The sequence below is a fragment of the Heterodontus francisci genome, chromosome 33, assembly GCF_036365525.1.
Source record: "Heterodontus francisci isolate sHetFra1 chromosome 33, sHetFra1.hap1, whole genome shotgun sequence".
Lineage (NCBI taxonomy): Eukaryota > Metazoa > Chordata > Chondrichthyes > Heterodontiformes > Heterodontidae > Heterodontus > Heterodontus francisci.
Genome location: NC_090403.1, coordinates 23,400,027 through 23,416,857, shown reverse-complemented (window position 1 = coordinate 23,416,857; position 16,831 = coordinate 23,400,027). Strand labels below are relative to the sequence as shown.

Below are 16,831 nucleotides of genomic sequence, written 5' to 3'. Positions count from 1 at the left end.
ATCTTAAACTGCCAGCAAAGTAATCTTTTTTTATCTCTTTTAAATTTCTTCAAAAAAAAATAATTCCGATCTCCAGTCAGTGGATTAAAGAAAATTATCATTCAACAAAGCACATTGGTGTGACATGATCATGAATGGCAGCATTGAATGGAAGAGTTAGTGCCACACTGAGCTGTGTAGGATCTATTTTTTTCTCGAGCATCTTTTGTCTTAGTTTGCCCTTGGGCCCTTCAAATTTAACAGAGGTAACGTAGAAATCTCTTGAAATGCTCCAAATCTTGCACTTGAGTGTAAGAATGGTATGAGAGAGTCGGCTGCGAACAGCTGTGATCTTTTATTCCGAATGAAATGTGCATTCAGTGTTCAGGTCTAGAGAAGCAGAGGACTAGCCATTCTTTATGTAATGGGAAGCCCTCCCTGATTACAGATTCCTCACTCTGGACTATTTATAACCCACGTGAGAAATGTATTTCTTTTATATAGTTTCCCACATTGCATTTCCATTTGAAGCCTAGTGTGGTTTTGATACCCAAGTGGCTTAAATGCACAGCCCAATGTGATATTGAGCCATTAGAATCTTTTATGTTGGTGTTGACTGCGCTTACTTGACAGCACAAAAAGTAAATTGATTGAACTGCATTGATCTGATAGCAGTTGCGACCCAACATTTCAGTCTCCTTACTTGCCATCCATTAATGAAACTCTGCCAGTCAACTTCGTAAATTGCTCAGTCGTTTCAGACTGTTAGCATGCTTGCATTGCAATGCAGTGTGTTCTTTGAGGTTTTAAAAAAATCTAATGTATTGAAAATAGGATGTTGTATTTCAGACTTAAAGCTTGATTATCAATGGAAAGCTGTCCTTTTTGAGCTGGAAACTGACAAGCACGTTACAATCTCTGCAATTCCCTGTCCAAATGATAATTATATTGACCACAGCCTGTGCTTGTTTAATGGGAAGTCGACCTTTTATAACTACCTGTAATCAAACCATGAATGCAGAACAATTGTAGCTTATGACCTTAGTGACACACTATAGAAGCGGAATATTAATTGCATCTCATCATTGGCAATCCCTTGAGCTGAGGCTAATTCTTGCAGTTGGCTGGTGGAAGTGATATGTCAGTGTTGGCTGTCGTTTCGCAGGTGGCTTATGAGCCCTATCTTAGTTTTACAGGCTGTTGCACAGTACCCTGTCTCACTGTTCTCTCTGTGGCTGCTCATAGAGTCAGAGTGGTCTTGACACCATTTTTGATGGCTTGCCATTTTGCTTGTGATTGGGCATCTGCTTCCTGTGTGTTGTTGATGATCGAGCAGATTTTTATTGAGGTTTTAAGATTCTTTGAAACATTTCACTTGACTCCCATGTGAACAGGCTCCCTGGCGTAGCTCTGAGTAGAGCACCTGTTTGTGCAGTCTTGAGTCGTGCGTTCTGACGACGTATTCCATCCATCCCAGCTGATGAGAATATCATGGCCTCCAAACTTGGCATGCCTGTATCTTGGAAGATGCTCACTATTTTTTGTCCTCCCACTTGATTCACAAGACCCTTATAAGACAGCATTCATGTTCTAGGGCCTTGAAATGGTGCCTATAAGGTGTCCAAGCTTCAGCACTATGGAGGAGAGTGTCGGGTCTGATATCACGATTCTCAAACTTGAGTACATAATTTACCATAGGCTGAGCTAGCAACTTGGATTTGGCGGTGTACCTCCATCAATATTGGCTTCTTGGGATAGATAACTTCCAAGATATGGGAAGTGAGGGACCCAACCCTCAAATACCTGTACACCTTCAATACAGACCTCTTGCGCACCCCGTTCTTAATCACTCTTATCAGCGGTCATGCCTTCAGCTGTCTCGTTCCTATGCTCTGGAATTCCCTCCCTAAATGTCTCTAACTCTTTTTCCCCAAGATTATTCTTAAAACCTACTTCGTCCCTTGTTCTAATATCTCCTTTTGTGGCTCAGTATCAAATTTTGTTTGTTCCAGTGAAGCATCTTGGGAAGTTTTACTATGTTCAAGGTGCTAACTAAATGCAAGAGGTTGTTGAGCCTGAAGAAATTGGAGCTTTTCAGTAAAGCAGTAAAAAAAATGAAGAGATTTGATAGAGATGCTTAATTTTTCCCAATTTAGATCAAAACTATTTCCACTTGCCAATTAGTTAGTAACTGGAGGGCGTAAATTTAAGTTAATCAAAAAAAGTGTAGACTGGGCGTGTAGATGGCAGATTAATTTCTGTCAGGAGGAGTGCATTTTGGTAGGATGTATAAGTCGACCACATACTGAAGCCTAAATGTGGTAGAGGTACAAAAGCATCATGGGGTGCAAAAACACATTATTAAAAGTAGCAGTGCAGGTTAACAAACATAAAACAGCAAACAGCATTGAGGTTCATTTCTCGAGGAATAGAATTCAAAAGCAGAGAAGTAATATAAAAATGATATAGATCTTCGAGCATATAAGAGTATTGTATGCAGTTTTGGCCAACATATTTGGGGGCAGGGGAGCGGTGGAGAAAGGATATAGAATAGATTTGCACATGTGTTAGAAGTGAAGGTACAACTATTAGCAAAAACTGAACAGGCTGGGGTGCTCTCCTCTAGAGAATGCTGAGGGGTAACCTGAGAGAGACCCTCAATTGAGAGAGTTTGATAGGGTAGACGTAGAGAAGATGTTTCCACCTGTGGGGGAGACCAAAAAGTGTAAGACATTAATAAATCAGGAGAAACTTGCTACCATATGGAGTGGCTGAAGTGAATATCATGGATACATTTGAAGGGAAACAAGAGGAGCACATGAAGAAAAGAATAAAGGGATATGCTGTCAAAATAACCAGAATGGGAGGAGGCTGGTATAGAGGATAAACATCGGCACTAATTGACCAATTTTTGCACTGTAATTTCCATGTAATTCTATGTAAAAGTGAGATATTAAAAGAAATATGTTTATGTGCAGGGTTGCTAGCATATGGAATTGCCTACTAGATGTCATGGTGGAAGCAGCATCCATTGTATATTAAATGGGAAGGTGATATGTATTTGAAGAAAAATTTATGGGAAAAAGAACCATGTGGATAGCTGTGCTGTATCGCTGGTACAGCTGTAATGGGCTGATTGGCTGGCTGTTTTCTGGGCTGTAACACTCTGGTTCATGCATGTTTTGGTACTTTGAAAAATGGGAATGGGGCATAAAATGCTGACAATGGACATCAGGTCTTAGACATGGGTAGAACCTGAAGGTATGCTGAATTTGTGATGCAAAGAATGTATTTTTTTCTGAAAAAAACAGACATGCTGTTGAAGCTTTTTGTCTCTCACTCATCAGGCCAGACGCAAGAATGCCAAATTTCAAAGGGAGCAGCAATTTATGCTGTATGAGAAAAGGGTTCTAATTGGTTGGCAAGTCAACTCTAGTTGAGTTGTTCCCATGGGGAATGCACCAGAGAACTATTGTCCTCTACTTTTTTTTCAAAAAAGCACAACGCCTGAGCATGTTCCTTTTTACTTGCAGAGAACAGGTCCCTGTGTATGAATAGCAAGTGTAAGTGAACCACATTGCAAGCATGACTATCTTAAATTAGTTGTTAGTGTAATTCTTAGCACACTCTAGACTGTTCGGTAAGTGCTGTCCAATCGCGGATACACATCTAACGTTCGACATTGTTCTGAGTTTTGCAAGTACAGTCAGTACTCTGCCTATTGCGAACAGACGAAGGGTTGTAATGTTTGATACGATCCACCAGTCGTTGGGGCATCCGGTTAACATACCTGGCATCGCACCTTCACTGGAATTCATGTACTACATTATTCATTTGTGTGGTAGGCAGAGTTCTGCCTGACGTTAGATGCGATTGTGATTGGGTAGTACTTACTGAAGAATCCAGAGTGTGCTAAGAATTACACTCCGTTGGATTCGCGATGTGGTTCACTTACACTTGCTGAAGTTACATATACGCAAGGACCTGTCCTCTGCAGGCAAAAGAGGTATGTCCAGCTGTTGCACCTTTTTTTGAATTAAACAAAAGCGTGGGGGCCAATTGTTCCCTGGTGCATTCTCCATGGCTGTGCCTCAATCAGTCAACTTGCCAACAAATTAGCACCCTTTTCTCATGCAGTATAAATTGTTGCTCTTTAAAATTTGGCATTCTTGCATCTGCCCTGATGAGTGCAAGACACAAAGCTTCAACAGCATGTCCCTTTTCTCAGCAATACTCAAGTTTTGTACTACCAAGTGATGATTTGTTTTATTGGGTTCCGTCATTGTCAGTTTTTCAGGAATATTTGCCCTACAGTTTATTAGCAGGAACATACTGTATGACAATATTATTGGAATTTGTTGAGGATTTTGAAACATTAGACAGAAGCATAGCGTACATTTTGATGTGTAAGCTCTCCACTTACAAAAACAGATGTGCTGCCACAAGCCTAATTGATGAATTATTTAATCTATCTATTAATTTCTGTTGACAGATCTTTGAGGATGCGTACAAGTCCCAACTGAGCTGTGTTGTAGTTGATGACATTGAGCGACTGCTAGGTAAGCTGGAGAAACATGTCTACTAAGGCACCTGATTATTCTGTGCATTGCACATGGCTTTGTTCTGTGGTCAACCCAAGAAGACACCTGTCACAATAGGCTGGAGGTTACAACTGTCAGATTGCCCTTACCAGTTATGTTGGGTAAATTTATTTCAATTTGTTTTGTGTTCAGAATTTGAGGCGGTGGTGAGGGAGTAGGGCAATGGGATTAGTTTTTGTTTGCTTTAGCAAAGTGTCGACACAAATGATAATGGCTGTCTCTTATGCTGTAAACTTCAATAATTTTCTGGTGAACCAGTGCTATGGACCTTTTGTGACATTCCCATTATTTACATATTGTGCTTTTATATCCCCACTCTGTCTCCAAAATTCACTGGTTTCTGGTTGCCCTTGGGACCTTGTGTTTTCCTCCCTCCACCCCCTCCCCCAACCCTCCCACCAGTAGGGAGACAGTCAGTGTGCATTAGCAATTGTTGGACCATGAAGGGCATCCGATCTGAGTGCATCCTAATATCACCGAATACTAGCATGCGCACATGGCAGTGGGGATCCCTGGACAGTGACTGCAAGTGAATATTTAGTTGATTTTTCTTCCTTTTCCCCTCACCTTTGCCTCTTTCCTTTTCAGATCAGTTGCTCTGTTGGCTTTAGTGCTTCTAATGTCACCTGGTTGAGATCAAATTGCTCTAATCTACAAATTTTTAGTAGGGAGTCCTTTCTTTATTCACTGGGGGTTGCAATTCGAGCTCTGTCTTCAACATGTGCTGCAAAGGAATGAGAGAGATCAGAAATGGAAAATCTCACTCTTTGCCCTTCTTCTATCCTATCCAATGACTACTCATTTCACTCTTATTGCATCAACTTATTTCAGACCAGACGTTGAGCCTGGGGCCTTAGTGACCTGTCTGAATAAACTTTGGCAGAGGGGTGGGGTTTATATTATTTACCTTGATGCTTGATGCTTTAGTTGTGACAGTAGCCAAATACTTAGCTGTGCCTTTGTTCTCAATGGGATTGAGTAAATTCACTTATGAAAAAATGGGAGTCCTGTACCATATGGTAAATTAGTGAGCTTAAAATTCTGCACAGAGGAATGAGATTGTTTTAAATATGGTGTCAGAGAAACCAGTGCGTTTTGTCCAAGGGATCAAAGTGCAAAAATTGGGTCTGTTCTGGTTGGCTACAAACCATGTGCATAATATAAAACCCAAATTTCAGACTATTTCGATTTCTAGGACTGAAGATTTTTCAAATTGTTTGTTATTGAACCTTTTATGAATGGTGAACCCTACATGCTTTGCGAGCTCTAATTTCTTCCACCTCTGGCCCCTTGTGCCTGACCCTCCTCTTTCACTCCAGCATTGGTGACCATGCCGACAGTCTTCTGGACTGGAGTCGGCAACCCGTGGCTCCAGAGCTCCGTGCGGCTTTTTAACATCTTATTTGTGACACCTATCCTTTTCCGGTTAAATCACGTTATGAAAAAAGCCTAAAAATATTAATTACATCAAAGAACTAGACAACAATTTTCCTGTTGAGTTCATTTGCTTACTCAAAAAATCAGTTTCTACATTGGCTTCAAAATTCCTTTATTAGGAATTATTTTGGAAAATATATGGTAATTTTGGTCTTCAAGATAAATTAAAAGTTCAAACTGCTCTTAACAGTGCAGTCTCCTAGTTGTTGACAGAGTATCTCTTGATTCAATTCATAGATGTTAGAAATTATTTAATGCTAGAATTTCAAAAGTTATATAAATGATATTAGGAGAAATATTACACGGGATTTGTCTCACTTGCTGAAAGAGCCATGTTTTTATTGTGGGGATAAAGGCTAATCATTCTGCTGCACTTTACAGTTTCAAATGATTATTTTAACGAAAAACATCATGCTATAAATCTGTACAGCGACACTGTGGCTATAGGTAATGCCTTTGGTTCGAGGAACAGGTTTTATGGTTGTGACCATTATTGTTTCTAATATAGTTGAGACTATTATTTATCCGAAATGGGCTATTGGCTTTTAATCACGAGAATAAATAGTTAAAAAGTTGTTTTAATTCTACACACCTTAAGTTAGTTTGTTTTAATGAATACTGGCAATCATGACCGCTCATTTATTACAAAATCTGCTATAAAAACAAAGCATTCTTCCAGTTTTATGTAAATTTATTACGTTTTTATTCAAACTATCACTAGATGCAAAACAAACATGTGTTTTAATGTGCATATTGTTATGAAAGTACTTCCATTTTTTAATATTTTGAGGATTCGTGTTTTAGAATTGTGGAGATGGATTCATTGGAGGATTGAAGTGATTCCATAGATGCTGGACTTTTTTAAAAAAAAAAAGGATCACTGGAAGGACTCTGTTTAAAAACATTTACTGGCTGTCACATGTCTTTAGCAAAGTAATCGGGTGCCTTCTTACTCAGGGAGTTGTTTACAAGAGAAGTGATATGTCAAGATTTAAAGTGCTCAAGACTGGGTTTCATTTTTAAATACTGTTTTGAGTCTGTTGGGGTTGTAACCTGCTGAAAGAAACACCCAGCTCATCTTTTCTCCACTTCTGAGAAACCCTGAAAAAAAAATCTAGTGTGGGATAGATGTAACTCCTGAAGCCACATTTCTCCTGAGAAGCTTTTGGAAGACTTCCTCTCGGTATCTCCTGAACAGACTGCTTCTGAAAAGATCCTAGTGACCCGTCTGTGTGTGCTGGGATGCCAGACTCTCTGCCATCTGGAACATAACATATCTCTCTTTTTTTTTCTTCAAGAATTAGCAAGTACTTTGACCACAGCATCTTTACTTTTCCTTGTGTGTGTGTCTGGTATTTAGAAGGGAATATCTATTTACTGTCATTTCAAGCTGTTAAAGAAGGAATTTTCCTCCACACAAGATCAGGTGGCAGGTTGTTCAACCTTGCCCGTCCTAAGAGCGAAGACCAAAGTACGGGAAGTCCTCCTCAGGGAACTCCTCTTTTCTGACGATGCTGCATTAACATCCCACACAGAAGAGTGTCTGCAGAGACTCATCGACAGTTTTGCGGCTGCCTGCAACGAATTTGGCCTAACCATCAGCCTCAAGAAAACGAACTTCATGGGACAGGACGTCGGAAATGCTCCATCCATCAATATCGGCGACCACACTCTGGAAGTGGTTCAAGAGTTCACCTACCTAGGCTCAACTATCACCAGTAACCTGTCTCTCGATGCAGAAATCAACAAGCGCATGGGAAAGGCTTCCACTGCTATGTCCAGACTGGCCAAGAGAGTGTGGGAAAATGGCACACTGACATGGAACACAAAAGTCCGAGTGTATCAAGTCTGTGTCCTCAGTACTTTGCTCTACGGCAACGAGGCCTGGACAACGTATGTCAGCCAAGAGCGACGTCTCAATTCATTCCATCTTCGCTGCCTCCGGAGGATCCTTGGCATCAGGTGGCAGGACCGTATCTCCAACACAGAAGTCCTCGAGGCAGCCAACATCCCCAGCATATGCACCCTACTGAGCCAGCGGTGCTTGAGATGGCTTGGCCATGTGAGCCTCATGGAAGATGGCAAGATCCCCAAGGACACATTGTACAGCTCCGATGTGTTGCCTTTTGTGGTCAAATATTCTGACGGTCACTATTGAGGTTCCCATGTGAAGAATCTCTGGTCTATGCTGATTCGCTGTTCTCTGCCAGTGCAGTACTGTGAACATGACGGCTGCCCTGGGTGTCTCTTGGCTATGGTGAATGGGAGGGGTGGGGGGGGGTGGCTGGTGGCGGGGACTGGTCTATGTTCTGTTCCAGGTTGCTATCAAATGACACTGGAAGAACATGTATGAAAACTAGATGAGGGCAGGAACTAACCTGCAAGGTTACAAATTTCAGTTACAATTCAGGCCCAAGTGGCCAGTCTCCATATGTGAGCAAGATGCCAAAGGGCCCACTTAGTGAACCATGTCCCAGAATCTGTTTGGATTACGATACTGCAGCTCTTTATGTAAGCCAGGTATTTGATTTTTATGGTGGCAAATGCTACCATAAGGATAACTCCACTGTCATGTACTTACAGGGGAGCTGTGCTTGCAGGATGTATGGGCATAGAGACTAGGCTCTATTTTATAGACCAGTGCTCCTTGTGAGCATAACTGCATGCTGGATCACAGAATTGCTTGTTGTATTTTAGTTGTCTCAGCAACTTTGGTTAAGTCTCAATTTATTTTATATCATCTGCCTGTTTACGCCCATTATCACCTGCTCACCTGCCACCATGAAGAAGCATGCAAGCTTCCCTCAGGAAAGTCTATTGTGTGCCATAGAATGATACAGCACGGAAGGGGGCAGTTTGGCTTATCGTGCTTGTATAGGCTCTTTGGTAGAGCTATCTAATTGGTCCCACTCCCCCAATGTCCTGTTCTTTTCCCCTTCAGTTATTTATCCAATTCTCTTTTGCAAATTTACTAGTAAATCTGTTTCTACCACCTTTTCAGGCAATGCATTGCATTGCAGATCGCAACAACTCACTTTGCCAGAAGAGTTTCCACATGTCACCTCCTGTTCTTTTGCCAATTATCTTAAATTGTGTCCTCTGGTTACTGACCTTTCTGACACCAAAAACTGTTTCTCCTTACTATATCCAAAAAAATCATGATCTTCAACACCTCCATCATATCTCCTCTTAACGTTCTCTGCTTCAAGGAAAACAACCTCAGTTTGTTCAGTGTCTCCACATAACTGAAATCCCTCATCCCTGATACCATTCTAATTCTCTTCTGCACCCTTTCCAAGGCCTTGACTAAAGTGTGATACCCAAATTCAGCGCACACTCCAGCTGAGGCATGACCAGTGTTTATAAGAGTCCGAGTCATTACGACTCAAAAGCCACTATTGAATCTGATACCACAACTGTATTGGGTAGTGCATTCCAGATAACTTGCATAAAAAATTCTAAATTCCACCCCCATCTCTGCATTAGTTTTCATGAAGTGTAGCTTTCTCACTTTTGTACTCTGTCTCTAATAAGGTGAAGGATCTGACCTTTTTTTAATAGCCTCCTCAATTTGTCCTGCCACCTTCAAAGGTTTGTTGACCTATACCCCAGGTGAATCTGTTAATTCACCCCTGTTAAATTGTACCGTTTAGCTTACATTCATTCATGCGATCAAAATATGTCACTTCACACTTCTCTGCATTAAATTCCATCTGCCATGTGTCTGTTCATTTCATCAGTCTGTCTGTCCTCCTGAAGTCTTTTGCTACCCTGCTTATTATTTACTACATTGGAGTTTCGTGACATCTGAATAAGTTTAAAAAATGTCCTCTATATCCAGGTCATTAATACATATTAAAAAGAGCAATGGTCTTAATATCAACCACAGGGGAGCACCACTGTTTAGCTTCCTCCCATCGGAAAAACAGCCATTCACCACTACTCTTTTTGTCCCTTAACCAATTTTGTGTCCATGCTGTCACTCTCTATTTTAATCCCATAGCTTTTAAAGTCTGTCATGTGGTACTTGCCTCTTGGTTACTTCATCAAAGAACTCCATGAAGTTAGTCAAACGTGATTTACCTTTGTTATGATTCTGTAATTTTTTTTTTCGGGAAGAATGCAGTGTGCTTTTAGGGCTAGATAGGGAGCAGTACTGCTTTAAGGTATTCAGGGCCAGAGACAGAGATACATTGTTGCAATTTAATTTTGAACTGGTATATAGTGGAAACAGACTGTCCTAACTCAGAAAACAGGCAGCTGTGTGTTAGCACCTGAAAGGAGAGCTCTCAGACCAATTAAACTGAAGGAAGAGAATTTAGTCTGTTTATTTATTATTCTCTCTCAAAATTCCAGAAAGTCAAGCCAGAACAGAGACCTGATAATTTGAACTGAAAGAAGGGAAGTTCGACTGTGACCATCTTTTATTCCTCAAAAATTCTAAAGCCAAATTGATTCATTTAAAAAGTGTTTGCAAGTTGTTAATTGTTGAAATTCATCGCTGGAGAAGGAAAGCATCAATTTCAGCTTCTGAATTAGACTATGTTCTAGTTCTGCTGTTGAAGAACTTTTTTCCCCCCATTGGACGGCTGTGAGGACTTCAAGCAACCTTGGACTGTTCCACATCTGACAGGAGCGTAAATCTGCGAGGACTCTAATTTTTTTCTATTTTAAATGTTGTTTGTATCTTAGAGTTTAAAATTTAGTTTTTCTAATTAAACAGTTAATTTGTTGATTTTAAAGGCACCTGGTTTGGTTAGCCTCATTCGGGGGTTAATAGTGCAATTTGGTTGGGTCTTTAGTTTGGAAAGTTTAAAAATGATATGTTAGGTGATCTGTGGAGGGATGAGATTGAATCAACAGTGCGTTTCTCTCACGACAATCAGAATCATATATTTTAACTGGGGGCTTCGACTTGAGCGGTCGATCGTAACACCTTTCACAAATCTGTGCTGACCTTCATTTATTGACCCATAATTTTCCAAATGGCAATATATTTTTCACATCATTGACATTAAGCCAACTGGCTGGTAGTTGCTGGGTTTACCCTGCTCCCCTTCAACATAGGTGTAACATTTCCAGTCCTTTGGCACCACCCCCTTATCCAAGGAACATTGGAAGATTGTAGAGAAAGATTTTGTAATTTCCACACTTCCTCAGTAACTTAGAATGTATCCCATCCAGACCAGGTGACTTTGCTACTTTGATGACTGACAGCATTTTAGGTACCTGCTCATTATCTAATCTTATCCTATCCAGTATCACTACAGCCTTTAACTGTCGCATTGGCAGCATCCTCTTCTGTAGTGAAGACAAATGGAAAATATTCATTTATTATCTCAGTCAAGCCCTCTGTCTCCACAAGGATATCTCCTTTTTGGTCCCGAAATGACCGCACCATTCCTCTTGACTACCCTGTTACTATTTCAGTTTTTGAAAGACTGGGTTCCTGTTTGTTAGCCGCTAATCTATTCTCATACATCTGCCCCTCCTGATTCCTTTTACAAGATCTCCTTTGTACTTTCTATGTTCCGTTTGGTTCTCTATTGTATTATCAACCTTACAATTGTCATAAGCCTCCTTTTTTCTGTCAAATTTTAATCTCTATCATTCAGGAAGCTCTGGATTTGAATGTCTGTCTTTTCCCACTACATGGGAATGTGTCTTCTCTGTATCTGATTCATCTCTTTTAAGGCCTTTCATTGTTCAATTATTATTTTGCCTACCAATTTTTGATTCCAATCTACCCGAGTTCGATCCCTTTCCACTAACTGAAGTTAGCCCACTTCCAGCTAAGCATTTTTAACGCTTGATTGTTGCTTGTCCTTTTCCTTTAGCTATCCTAAACCTGCAGATATGATCACTGTTTCCTCAATGCTCTCCCACTGCAACGTCCTCCACTGGCCCCACTTATTCCCCAGAACTAGGATCTAGCACTGCTTCCTTTCTCATGGTGTTAAAATCGCTGATCAAAAAAGTTCTTTTTTTTTTTAAATTTCAGCAATTCCTCTCCCTCTTTTCCCTTTACAGTTATTTTCCCATCTATATTGGGATAGTTGAAGCCCCCCATTATCACTACTCTAGTTCTTGCATCTTTCTGTAATTTGCTCCTTTATGTCCTTCCTGTTTAGCAGCCTACAGTATACACCCAGTAACTTAATGGCTCCTCTGTTAACTTTAATCAAATAGATTCTGTCTTTGACCTCTCAACTACATCATTCCTGTCTTGTTATAATAGTTTCTTTGATCAGTACTGTCATCCTTTTTTTCTTTTCCTTCCCTATCTTTCCTGAATACCTTGTAGCCAGGAATGTTAACTTGCCAATTTTCCCCTGCTTTGAGCCAGTCTCTCTTCACAATATCATAGTTCTATATGGTGACTAATGCCTGCAGCTCACTAACCTTATTAACCACACGCCATGCATTCCCAGCTCATCTTAAACTGACTTGCAATAGCCCTTTGTCTGATCCTAACTATTTCTAAACTGTTCTTTACTCTCGTGCTGTTTGTCTCTTTCAGTCCTCTGTGCACCTCTCTAATGATTCATCCTGGTGCCCACCACCCTGCCAGATTAGTTTAAACGACCCACATGGTACCAGTTAATTATCTCAAAAGTGCATTGGACTTAGCTCTGTTGACTTGCAACTTGTCCACCTTGAGCAAGTCCCTCCTGCCCCAGAAATTGTTCCAATGCCCCAGGAACCTAAGTTGTTCCTTACATCATTTCTCCAGCCATGCACTAACTTGTCTTTTCCTCCTGTTGCTATACTCACTAGCACGTGGCATTGAGAGTAATCTGGAGATTACCACCTTTTGAGATCCTGTTCTTCAATTTCCTTCTGAGCTTCTGAAACTTTGACTGCAGGCCTCAACCCTTTCCCTTCCTATGTCATTGGCTCACACATGGACCATGACTTCTGGCTGTTCTTCCCCTCCCAAATGTTCTACATCCTCTTTGTCCTTTATCCTGGCACCAGAGAGGCAACACCATGCAGGATATATGTCTGAGCTTGCAGAAACACCTGTCTATCCCACTGACTCTGGGATCCTCTGTGACCATTGTATTTCTATACTTCGTGCCCCCTCCTCGTCTCCCCCATGTCAGCATTTTCATCATGTATGTGCTGTATGTACTGTTTTCAAGAATATCCAGTTTTGCATTCTCCTGACTTGCACACTGACCAACAGTGGAAGTTAACTTTATAAAGTAACATTGTTGCATAATGGATTCCTGCACTGTTCCAAAGTGACAGCTTATAGGTTTTCACCGGTGTGGTTTATTTCTGTTCCTCCTCATCTTACTCAGAATCACAGAATTGTTACAGCGCTGAAGGAGGCCATTTGGCCCATCGTGTCCGCACTGGTTCTCTGAAAGAGCAACTCCCTCAGTCCCATTCCGCTGCCTTCTCCCCATAACCCTGCACATTCTTCCTTTCTCATTTAATTCTCTAATTCCCTTTTGAATACTTCAATTGAACCTGCCACTACCACGTTCGCAGGCAGTGCATTCCAGACCTTAACCGCTCGCGTGAAAAAGGTTTTCCTCATGTCATTTTGCTTCTCTTACCAATACTTTAAATCTGTGCCCCCTCATTCTCGATCCTTTCACGAGTGGGATCGGTTTCTGTCTATCTACTCTGTCCAGACTCCTTATGATTTTGAATACTTCTATCAAATCACCTCTCAGCCTTCTCTTCTCCAAGGAAAACCGTCCTAACTTCTCCAATGTATGTTAATAACTGAAATTCCTCATTCCTGGAAGCATTCTCGTGAATCTCTTCTGTACTCTCTCCAATGCCCTCAAGTCTTTCCTGAAGAGTGGCGCCCAGAATTGGAAGCAATACTCCAGCTGAGGACGAACTAGTGTCTTATACAAGTTCAACATAACTTCCTTGCTCTTGTACGCTATACCTCTATTAATAAAGCCCAGGGTATATGCTTTATGAACTGCTTTCTCAACCTGTCCTGCCACCTTCAATGACTTATGCATATATACACCTAGGTTTCTCTGCTCCGGCACCCCCTTTAGAATTGTGCCCTTTATTCTATATTGCCCCTCCATGTTCTTCCGACCAAAATGAATCATCTCACATTTCTCTGCATTGAACTTCATCTGCCACCTGTCTGCCCATTCCACCGACCTGTTTCTGTCCTTTTGAAGTTCTACACTATCCTCCTCACCGTTCACAATTCGTCCAAGTTTTGTATCGTCTGCAAACTTTGAAATTACTCACCCTATGACTAAAAAAGGAAACACATGGGAAAATGCATTTAAGATTAGGTTTTAAAATATTGGGGTTCTATGTAAAACAGTAATATATGCTCCATGAAGAACAGGCATGTAACATTAAAATGAATGTGGTCGATTGGCTGCAGTGCTTCAAGAATTGATAACCTAATGCACTGATCTTGGTGCATGCGCCTCTAAGGTAAAGAAAACAAGCATTTACGTTTAGAAAGTGCCTTTCACAATCTCAATGTCTAAAAGTGCTTTGCAGTCAATGAATTACTTTTGAAGGGTCGTCGCTTGTAATATGTAGGAAAGAATGCTGCTAATTTGCACACAGCAAGGTCTGACAATCAGCAATGAAATGATGACCAGATCATCTGTCTATGATGTTGGTTGAACGATAAATATTGGCCAGTACACTGGGGAGAATTTCCTACTTTCCTTTGAAATATTACCATGGAATCCATTGCATTTAAGAGGGCTGCCGGGGCGTTTGTTTAATGTCTCTGCCAAAAGGCGCCACCTCTGGCAGTGCAGCACTCCCTCACTAATACACTCAGAGAATCTTGAGTGGGACTTGAACCCCAAACCTGACTCAGCGGCAACAGTACTACCACTGAGGCTGACACCTAATCTAGTATGTTTTATGAAGGAGTTTATTATGTACTTTTACGGTTAATGTTTTTTAAAGAGAAATTAATTTTCTTAATGAAAATGGGTTTGGAAGGTGCAGGAATTGCAGAGCAGCCAAATCCAAGGGAGAATTGATATCTGCGTGAAACCTCTGTCCACTCTAGTCCCCTGAGTAGGCGTCACCTATAGATATCGAGCAGTACTCACTGCGTGCATCTTACCTGCCCTGTTACATGAACAAGAATGGCATGTGGAATGTTGGTGTTTCAGGGCCAAGGACAAAAATTGATCAGGATTTCTGCTGCTGTGGTCTGTCAGTTAATCTCTGAATAAGGACAAGACAGGCCAAGTTTAGCTGTGATGATGCTACAGGTGAATGGCCTGTCAACACTTTTTGTCTATGTTGACCATAAAGAATAGGCACTTGGGTGAAGTACCAAATGTTCATGGAACGGAACCAAACCCCAGCAAGGAGTCACGGAGTGGAGTCTAGGATTTAGTAACTGGAGAGAAAAAAAAAAATCACTTTAATCTTTTTGATTTCAGATTATGTCCCAATTGGCCCACGCTTCTCGAACTTGGTACTTCAAGCATTGCTGGTCCTGTTGAAAAAGTCATCTCCACATGTAAGTTAAACATAGCTTAAAATATGAATGAACCATGCCTATTGTATAAATTCATTGTTTCTAATACTCCAAGGGTTTTTGACTTTTCCTTGGACTTTTCTCAGTCATTTCTGTTGTTGGCTTTGTACTCCTCGATGTGTAATTAGTTTCTTCAAGGAATGGAAAGAAAATGAGAGTGCTGTTCATCCATTGAGAATGTATCTGACTCTAATATTGAAAGTTTTCTTGGCAGAGAGCTGTTTTAAACTAAGATTGAGTGCTCAGTTTGGCTTGGCCTCACACTTTTTCAGCAATCCCTTGTCTCGCAGATGGTCATGGATTTTAATGCAAATCAGTTGTGAAATTCACATTAAATCCATGATTATATCTACCATCCCCTTGAACAGTAGCTGAGCTGTTGAAGTGGATTGATACCCTCCAATCTTTTACTTTACCTTTTTCTCTACTTAGTGATGGAAGAGGATTTTGGGCTGGATTTTACCAGCTCTGGGGACGGACTGGGAGGTAGGAGGCCACAGAAGATGGCGGGAGACATCCAGAGGGGAGCCCGCGTCTTCCCAGCGCCACAGAATATTACTAGTGGCAAGAACCTCTGCAGTGTGGGTGGCCAATTAAACCAATTAAGGGTTACTTCCTGCTCCCACCAGCATTTTACCAGTGTCTGGTGGGGCTGTCATGTGGGGAAACTGCCTGGAAAACCCTGGTGGCCTCTTAGCATGTTCCTGGGGTTGGAGGGGGGGGCCCTCCTTTATGGCCCCACAGAGAGCCCCCAGTCAAGGCAATGGCTGCCCCTTTGGCGAGGGTGCACCTCCCCCCATCACCGGTGCCTGCCTGGTCCTGCTACAGTAAATAGGGAAAAAAAACTTACTTTGCCTTCAAGGGTGCCTTAGCATGAAGGCATGTCTCCTCCTTCTTGCAGCCTCAGCAGTGGCCACCTCTGTCGCTGCCCAGCTGCCAGACCTCTGACTGGGCTGGTACTCTGGGAGGTGGGCCGTCGTCCTCAATTGGACAGCAGTCCTGGCAGCGGCCTCTTAATTGGCCACCGCTGGGAAAATGCTGCTCAAGGTCCCGCCACCCATCCCAGTGGGTCTGGTCGCACTTTTGGTCCCAGTGGCAGGACAATCCTGGATTTGAGAAAATACAGCCAGGGCAGCAGGTTTCTCGACACCTCACCAAAGTTGGCTACTCTTCAAGTGTAATCTGTAACCATGAGCATTACATACCATTCAGTCAAGTTGCTGATACCCTGTCTGTACATGCTTCCAAGGAAAGAACTTGAATTTATATAGCACCTTTCACACCCTCAAAACATCGCACAGTACTT

General features: G+C 41.6%; 1 protein-coding gene across 2 annotated transcripts in view; it reads left to right on the top strand.

Annotated features, from left to right (window-relative positions):
• LOC137348053 (vesicle-fusing ATPase) overlaps positions 1-16,831 on the top strand; it is a 315,973-nt gene that overhangs the window by 208,891 nt on the left and 90,251 nt on the right. Inside the window, exons 16-17 of one of the 2 annotated variants that reach the window (XM_068013170.1) lie at positions 4,472-4,538; positions 15,428-15,507. In XM_068013170.1, the coding sequence (XP_067869271.1) occupies positions 4,472-4,538; positions 15,428-15,507 (147 nt within the window). Of the gene's footprint in view, positions 1-4,471; positions 4,539-10,373; positions 10,661-15,427; positions 15,508-16,831 lie in introns of those variants that run through there. The other variant, XM_068013171.1, reaches the window with a different exon arrangement.